The 9,111-nt window shown below is 33.3% G+C and overlaps 1 protein-coding gene and 1 long non-coding RNA gene across 3 annotated transcripts; both read left to right on the top strand.

Moving 5' to 3' along the window:
- The first annotated feature begins 3,349 nt into the window (after nt 1-3,349).
- Nucleotides 3,350-4,715, top strand: LOC127746487 (uncharacterized). The gene is made up of 2 exons (XM_052259877.1): nt 3,350-3,571; nt 3,881-4,715. The coding sequence occupies exons 1-2, from the start codon at nt 3,350-3,352 to the stop codon at nt 4,091-4,093; spliced, it is 435 nt and encodes a 144-aa protein (XP_052115837.1). The 3' UTR covers nt 4,094-4,715.
- Nucleotides 4,716-5,237: 522 nt separating this feature from the next.
- Nucleotides 5,238-7,490, top strand: LOC110280173 (uncharacterized). 2 transcript variants are annotated; one of them, XR_008008124.1, is made up of 3 exons: nt 5,238-5,477; nt 5,559-5,691; nt 5,874-7,490. It is a non-coding gene; the product is annotated as an uncharacterized LOC110280173 (long non-coding RNA). The 2 variants fall into 2 exon arrangements; XR_002374391.2 differs by having other exon boundaries at nt 5,240-5,477; nt 7,298-7,490.
- The last annotated feature ends 1,621 nt before the right edge of the window (nt 7,491-9,111 follow it).

The raw sequence follows: 9,111 nt of genomic DNA, 5'->3' as shown, positions 1-9,111 counted from the left end.
TGAAAAACGGTTGGTAACGATGTTACTTATCAAGTTCTTAGAATTCTAAACCATAATGATGATCCCACCCCTATAAATACAACATATATCTGTATGATTCTCAAAATTAGAAATCCTAGTCATGCTAAAGATTTTAGACATATCTCTTTATGTAATGTAATTTTTAAACTTGTTACCAAAACAATTGTGAATAGACTCAAACAAATTCTCCCGGATATTGTTGGAGAATTCACTACATGAAGAAGAAAACAACAGATCAAAAAAGATATATTGGACTGAAATTAGACATAGCAAAGGCTTATGACAGGATTGAATGGCCGTTCTTAAAGGAAGTTATGGTTTCTATGGGTTTCTCATCAAGATGGGTTAATCTCATATGGAACTGTATCTCATCAGTGTCATTCTCAATCCTAATCAATGGTATACCAAGCAAGAACTTCAAACCTTCTAGAGGACTAAGGCAGGGAGACCCACTCTCCCCATACTTATTTGTTTTATGTGCTGAAGTTCTCTCAGGACTGCTAATCAAGGCTCAAAACAACAAGATAATACGAGGGGTCAAAGTAACAAGACAGGCACCACAAATAAACCACTTGTTCTTTGCAGACATTAGCATCCTATTTTCAAGAGCTTCAGACCAAGATATTCAAGGAATAAAGGAAGTTCTTATCCAGTACCAGACAGCTTCAGGCTAAAGAATCAACCTTGATAAATCAGAAATCTCCTTCAGTCGAAACGTACCAACTACCAGACAAAATCTCATTCAAGAATGGCTAGAGATAAAGGTGGTAAAACAACACTCTAAATATTCGGGTCTTCCTACATTTGTAGGAAGATCCAAAAAGGAAGGTTTTGATTTTATTTAAGAGAGGATTTGGAAGAAACTTAAGGGCTAGAAAGAAAGATACCTTTCAAGAGTCGAAAAAGAAACTCTTATTAAAGTGGTGGCACAATCCATTCCAATATATATAATTGGTTGTTTTCAATTACCCAAGAGCCTATGTCAACACATAGATAGTATGATCAGAAAATTCTATTGGGGAAGCAAAGAAGGAGAGAAAAAAATTCATTAGATCAAATGGGAAAACTGTGCACCAATAAAATAGAGGGAGGCTTAGGATTCAGAAATTTTGAAGCATTCAATTCAGCTCTTCTAGTCAAACAAGGGTGGAGGCTCATGAGAAAACCAAACTCCGTGGCAGCAAGACTAATCAAAGTCAGATATTACCCAAGAACCAACTTTCTGGAGTCATCAACAGGATACACACCAAGCTATACTTGGAGAAGTATTTGGAATATAAAAAAAGTGCTACAGATGGGAGGAATATAAAAAATTGAAGATGGCTGATCTGTTAAAATTTGGGGATCACCATGGCTACCAAATCAACACAGATTCAAAATTTGGAGTCCAATAATTTTTTTAGATAAAGAGGCTACAGTGAGAGAACTGATGAATAATGAAGGGAACAGGTGGGATGCAAAAAAGATTAAAGACACATTCATGGAATTTGAAGCTCAATAAATCCTACAGATTTCTCTACCAATCACAACACAATCAGATGAATTTTATTGGAAATTTACAAGAAATGGGGAGTTCAAGATGCGTACCAAGAAATTATGAAAGAGCAGAGCAATCGATACAGGAGCAAAATCTCATCAGACCCGAAAGAACCCAAATAAAAAAGGCTTTGGAAAGCTAAGGCACACCCCAGAGCAATCAACTGCGTATGGAGACTAATAAACAATTCACTAGTAACTCGATTAAACCTGCAAAAAAGGGGAGTCAATTGCACAGCCCTATGTCCAAGATGTTGGAAGAAAGAAGAAACCTAGACTTACGTCATCAAGGATTGCGAGTTTGCTCGAATTTTCTGGTACCATAGCCACCTAGCCATACGATCATTAGAGCCACCTGGAGCCCAAGCTTGTGAGTGGATTGAGGAATTGATGAAAACTTTAGATTCGGTCTCGCAAGGCCTTCTTTGCACAAGCATCCTTACTCTTTGGCAAGCTCGAAACAAGCACATGTTTTAATGAGGAGAATCAATCCCAATTGAAGCAGCGGAATTAGCAAGAAAAAATCATGAAAATTACATCAAAGCTCATACGTTCAATTTGAATGGAACCGTAGAATCACCTCCTGGAGCTACAAGCACTAAAAATTAGAAGAGACCACCCATCACAAAGGTTAAAATTAATGTTAATACTGCTAGTATTGATGATGGAGTAGTGGGTATCAATGTGGTAGTTAGAGACACTAATGGAGACATTTTGATGACATCCACATGCACAGCTTTCTTATCCATTCAATCTCATGAATCTGAAGCACTTGTGGGTTTAGAAAAGGCTTGTGAATGTTGCTTTTTTAATGTAATAATTGAGAGTGACAATGTTGAAGTCATTCAACGTCTTAAAGAAAAAAAATCCATAAAAATGATTTTGGTTCATTTATTAGTGATTGTTTAAGTTTAGCTAATAGCCTTAGATCAGTAGAGTACTCACATGTAAAAAGGAATGGTAATAGGGTAGCTCATGAATTGGCTCAAATGGCTCTTACTAATCTAAATACAGTGCGGATAGAAGATGTACCTTCCTTTATATGTAATTTGGCCTATTTAGATATTATGGGTCCTATTTACCTTGTCAAAAACAATACCTATTTACCTTGTCAAAAACAATAATATTGAGAGAACTCAAGAGATAAATCTTTAAACATAATTAGGATGAAGTTTTTATATCTAATATAAGCAATAGAATACCAGTAGATTCCAACAGTAATGACGAATTCAACGTCCTGAAAATTAATTTGGGGGTTAAAATTATCATCCAAAGTAAAAAATTTTTGAGAAACTGGTGGCAACAGTAATTGTGGAAATAGTAAGGAAGTTCCAATAAGAAATGACTCAAGTTATGTTTTTTATGAATCCTAAATCTCTTCTGTTAATTTTGTTGCTAGTATTTAGTATTTATTAAAGTGGGAGATTCTTTTTTTCTTTTGTCTTTGTTCGTATAGTAAACGATATATTTCTTTTTTACAAAGTAACACAATTTACATATTTTTGGGAGAAAAAAATTAACAACCGATTCTTAGTTAAAAGACAAAACAATTAAACAATACAACAGATAGACACTACTAGAAAATTAGTTATTACAGACGGATATTTTCGACAGATTTTATCCTACAGAAATACAGACGGAATTTCAGAAAAATTTTTTTGTCGAAAAACAAAAAAATGAATTAACATAAATTATAAACGAAAAAAATCTTGTCTGTAATTTAAATTTTTCTGTCGAAAATATTAGAATAAGGAGTTAGGTTCCAAAACCCCAAGAATCATTTCACTTTTTCATGTTTCCTTTGAATTGCTCCCTGCCTTCTCTCTCCATTGAAAATGTGACATCCTTCGCAGTCGCCGCCACCGCCGCGACTCGCGTCGCACGAGCTCCCTTCGTTGCCATCGTCGTACGACCTCTCTCCGCCGTGCTCTTGTCTTACGAGCTCTTTACGCGCCGCTCTCGTCGCTGCTTCTTCTCTCCTCGCCGGAATCTCTTCTCGTCGCCGTTAGTTCAGGTAGGCCTCCGCCTCCTTCTCGTCCATATCCCTAATCCCTTCCATTGTGATTCTATTCTGATTTCATTATCCCTAACCCTGTCCCTTCCCTGTTGCTGTTGCTAATTTCACAGAAAAATAAAAATAATTTCACAGAAAGTTCGTTAATCCCACTTTCTTTGTCTCACTCACACTTTCCTTCACATTCTTAGTCGCTTCTTTTCCCTAACGAATTGCTGACCTTTCACTTACTCGCAAGCAATACGGTGTCGTATCATAGCTAACAGCGAAATTCAGTCAACAAAACCCTAATTTTGTTTGAGGTTTTAGGGAAGAAGAAAGAGCGGTGAGGAGAATAAGGTAGTTGGAGAAGGTGAGAAGAAGAAAGAGGAAAGTCTTGGTGCCACTGCTGTTGTTGGTGATGGAGAGGAGGAAAAGAATAAGAAGAAGAAGAAGAAGAAGAGTAAGAAGCAGGGGTTAGTTTCTCGAATTTGGAACGGGATATTCAGAAGATGTAGCGATGATTTCGAGAAGAGATTGTAGTATATTTCCAAAGAGGAAGCTGCGGTTATGGCCAGGGTCAATGGGAGAAACCGGTCGTGGCGGAGAACTTCGCGCCAGATCATCATAATTTCTGTTATATTTGAGGTACATTTTCCATTGTTGGATGGATGGGTTTATCTTTGTGTGTTTTTGTTTATCATGAATCATTTCTCACATGAATAGATTTGTGTATTTTAACATGCCATTTTATGCTAGAGTTTCTTTGAACTTGAAGTGCGAAAAACTACAAACTACGACTCATGATAGCTACCTCAAAAATCAAATTAAAGATATAAAACTCTGACAGTATAGGGATATGACAGAATAGAATGGAGTCATCTGATCAGTGAAGGTGACCCCCCTATATAGTGGGAAAAGACATTCTTCTCTTATTGTTTTGAAATATGACAATTTGGATTTAAACGGTTTCATCTCCTAGACCGTTGCTGTAGGTTTTGCAATCATGACAACTAGATCAATGGATATGAATTGGAAGGTGAGAGCAATCCGGGTTTTTTTTTGTATACTACAGTTCACTCAGTATTGGTATCATCACCATGGTGGGTGTCACGCTTCTCATGAGATTCAGCCTCCTCCTCCTCCTACTTGCTGGATTATCACTATTGAGCCTCTTTAGTTCGTTAACCTGACTTCGCTAGCTGAGATGATCAAATTACTTAACCATTAGAGCTTTGCATTCGTTTACATCGTTTAATTTGGTTTAATACGTTTTCGCATTGTAAGCATATATACATATATAGAAGCTAATAAGGCCTTATCATAATAATACTAATTAACTTCATTCATTTTTTAATTTGTTGAGATATTGAGATCTGTTCTTAATTAACTTAAAATTACTGTTAAGTTTCTACAAATTTGAGCTACGGATACCTTGAACATGTGTAAAACTCTTTGATTTGTATTGTTTCATTGGAAAATCTGTTGACTAGGAATTTTAACTTGATCATATATGCTTTAGCTGTTGTTAAAACTTAAAAGCAATATTTTTGGAATATCTTCTCTTCTGAACTCTTATATGGAGTTTAAGTTTCAACTGTGAGATGATGCTGATTTACATGTTTGAGTAGATTTTTCTTGTTAATTATCATGCTCAAAAGAGACCATAATATTATTATATGATAAGCATGTACTAATACTATGTTATTTACATGTTTGAGTAGATTTTGTTATTCCAAAAGGATGCTTTGTAGTTCCATTTCTTTCAGCAGTCCTTTACAGAGGAAGAAGATGTAAATGTAGATGATGTAGCTGCTGCTTTTGTAGGTGGGCAATCTATCGAGCCTAGTTATACAACAAGTTTCAATCTATGATAGTACGAGGCAGATTTTCCTTGCCTGATCCTACAATGCCTTATGGTCGCCAAGTAAGATATTCTACAAATTTAGTATTCAATTTACCAATGAGATAGTTCTTTTTTGTTAATATATTATGGCTTTTCATATAGGACGTGATAGAGTGGATTTGTGGGCTATAGGTTAAATATTTGGAGGTACGACAGATTATTAGAAGTTGTGCTTTTAAACTGGTGCAGTTCTGATCTCTGGAAATATTCTCACCATCCAAAGTACTTTGACGAGGTTAGTCCTCTCTTTCTTATTGCTTTCAAATCAAACTTTGAGAATTCCATGTTTACGTTAACTCTACTACATCATTATAGGAAATGTCCTCTCCTAACTTTTTAAACTGTGAAAAGTTGTTTATATGAATAATTTTTTAGAGCTAGCTTTTTTGTATATTAATAGCTTAAATGTCTCTATAGAAAAAGGAGCATGTACTACTATGGGAGTGGATCAAAAGAGAGAAATATTTATCGTTGATCTTCTAAGCTATCATTAGAAAGTGAATAAAAGCTATTATGAAATGTGTGTACCTTAAGCCTGAATAAAGCTTTTGATCCCTTATTGACATCATCTTGGAGACTTTTAGTAAAGATTTCTATAAAGTCAAAAGCAGAAGCAAGGGTGGGTAGTTGTTACCTCAATTCTTTTTTTTAATCCCTTTTATAGTGCATCTATTTGTCATTGAATTATATTTTAGTACATGGTATTATGACTTCAAATATTTTAATATTTTAAGTTGTTTTCTTGCACTGCAACTATTACTTGATATTATGATGCACTTTCTTTGTATTGCAACCAAGAGCTAATGAGGTTGTTATCACACCACTTGCATTGGCTTCTCAAAGTTTGAATGTGAAATAATATGTAACAATGATTGTGCTCTGTTAATAATATCCATAGATTGTTGATTGTTTTATTAAAATGAAGTAAATTTTACTGATTTTATTTTTATTAGATAGATGTGTTTGTTGGCTATATCTAGATAGTCAAGTCTGTGACCTATATAATCCTCCTTATTGGTGTTTCTAGATTGAATATTGGTGATGATATTTAGTTTTAGTTGGATTCCAAGAAAACTACGTCTATTGAGATTATGTGTTTTGATCATAAATTGACTCTAAAGCCTGCACTTAACTCTTGCACTGAGGACTTTAAGAAGAGTTCCATGTGGACATGGGAAGAGTTAATTTTCTATAAGCAAACGTCCAATGAAATGCTACTAGACTTTGAGGAAAAAAAAAGAAATAATGTTGCACCAATGTCAGATTGATAAAAAGTCAGTTTTTTTAAGCTTTAAAACTTGCAACTTGGGGCAAATTTTAGGAATTGGACCCTCCAAGGAGTTTCCAAATTTAACAAGAAACCGTAAACTGGGGTAGAGCCTTCCGAAGCTTCAGCGTGTAAGCAGCTTCATCACCACCAATGTCATTTGATGAGTACAAAGTAGCAACGTAAGAGCACCAATACTAGCTTTAGTTTTCAACTGTAATGTGAGGTCTGCCATTTAGAGGTTTAAATCATAATGAAGGAATGTCATTATTATATATGATAAATTTTAAACTATAATACTGTCAACACTTTTTCAAGTTCTTAAACCTCTTTATATCCCCAATTACAGTTGATGTATGTAAATAGAAACCATAGGAATGTTCGCTTTGATTTATGGATTTATTGAATTATTCCATTGGAACTTGGAAGCAAGTTCTAATTGGTTAAAAAATTCAAGTTATAGAAGAGCATAGAAAAATGCAATCTATCACAGGCAAGGAAAAGCTTTTGCTGCTAATGATGATACTTGCAAATTTGAACTTTATGCTCATATTTCTCATTAAATGACTTTTAGGTAGCACAAGCACATGTAGAAGAGGCTAGCTCCATGCGAAAGCGATTTGACAATGAAGATATTTTATATATCTTTGATAAGTAATGTGCTTTTATTTAATTAATTAATTCTTTTTCTCTCTTGGGTTTCAACATACTTGAGTTTGTATAATCTTTATTTTGCTTGACAATGAAGATATTTTATATATCTTTAATCGGTATTCGAAAGATTTTGCGGTGATAAAATGGTATCTGATTTTTTTATTGACAAAATGATTCTCAAACGATTTTGAAATTTGATAAAAGTGACAAACTGTCAATTAAATTATCTGTAGTTAAAGTTTAGGGGTGACGTGTCAGTTAACAATTCTTTAGACAAATAGTTAACAATGATATGTATTGCAGTTGATATTAATGATATACAAATAGTTTCTGAAAGATGAATATCAAAGTTGTTTTCTCGTATTTTTCTTTGCCTATTCTGGATTGGCCCTTTCAGTCTCATAGCTCAAAAATGTTCCTCTGCTTCCTCATGCTGCTGACGATTCCTTCAGTGTTGGTTATATCCAAGTAATTAACTGCATGCTCTTATTATATATATTTTTCTATTTTTTTAAATAATTTTCTTTCTTTAGTTTGTTGAAGTTGTTTTCTTTTATTGTGCATGATATGTATTTATTTTATTTTAGTAAATTTATTATTTCTTTATTGTGTTTGAATAATAAATGAAGAGTGTAGAGAACTGTTCTTACTTGGTGGCCATAAGTACAAGCTGTTCTTCACCTAAGATTACAACTGATGAAATCAGTATTGTTTTTGGTGAGGCACAAGGCAACCAGGTTTTTGGTGATGCACAAGACAACTCCATTTGTCAAATAATTAATTTAATGTATGAACTTTACTTACTGATAATAATAATAATGACGAAAAATCTGTCTGAAAATTCGTCTATAATTACAGATAGAAAATCCGTCTGTAATTACCGACGGAAAATTCGTCGAAAAGTTTGTCGATCTCGAAAATGGATGGAGAATTTACAGAGGAAAAATCCCTCGGTAACTGGTAAAAATCCGTCGGTAATTTTTCGACAGAAAAAAAATTCGTCGGTAAATAATTTTCGACGGGATTTTTACAGAGGGACAAAATCTGTCTGTAACCAAAAATTTGTCGGTAATAAATACTAAATCTGTCTGTATTAATCCATTTTCTAGTTGTGAGATAAGCTAGTTCTTAAAAAAATCATATTAAATACTTTAATTTTTAATAAATTTTTGTTACCTAATTTTTTTTTTAAATTAGTCTTTTTAGACAAATGTGGGAAGTGACTATATTCATGATTCAAGAAAGAAAAAAAAAACTTTACAAACACATGCAAGAAAGCCAAATCACTAATTCCTAATCCGATATTTCGATTCACAGTCATGAAAATTTTTTTTAGATTGTTGTTCCAGAATCAATCAAAGACTCGAGAGAGAGGATTTAATAGGTGGATCATCTTTTTAGGTAATGTCATCCGATAAATACAAATAAATCAAAATATACATCACATCAAAATAGTCTAAAAAACTAAAAACGTAACCAAGACATAATACTAGACTACTCTCAAATAAATAATAATTAAAAAAATATAAAAAATCAATTATAACATAAACCAACTCAAATAATTTTTTTATATTTTTAATTTAAAAATTAAAATAGTAGAGAGATTTTTTTTATAACAAATTTTCTATTTTTTAACTAATTAGTTCTAGTTGACTACATTTCTAATTAATTTTTTAGCAAAATCGTAATTAAAATTATATAACAAAACATAAATAAATTTATTTTTGTATATTA

This window comes from Arachis duranensis, chromosome 4, assembly GCF_000817695.3.
Source record: "Arachis duranensis cultivar V14167 chromosome 4, aradu.V14167.gnm2.J7QH, whole genome shotgun sequence".
Taxonomy (NCBI): Eukaryota; Viridiplantae; Streptophyta; class Magnoliopsida; order Fabales; family Fabaceae; genus Arachis; species Arachis duranensis.
This window is presented reverse-complemented; position numbering and strand designations above follow the sequence as displayed.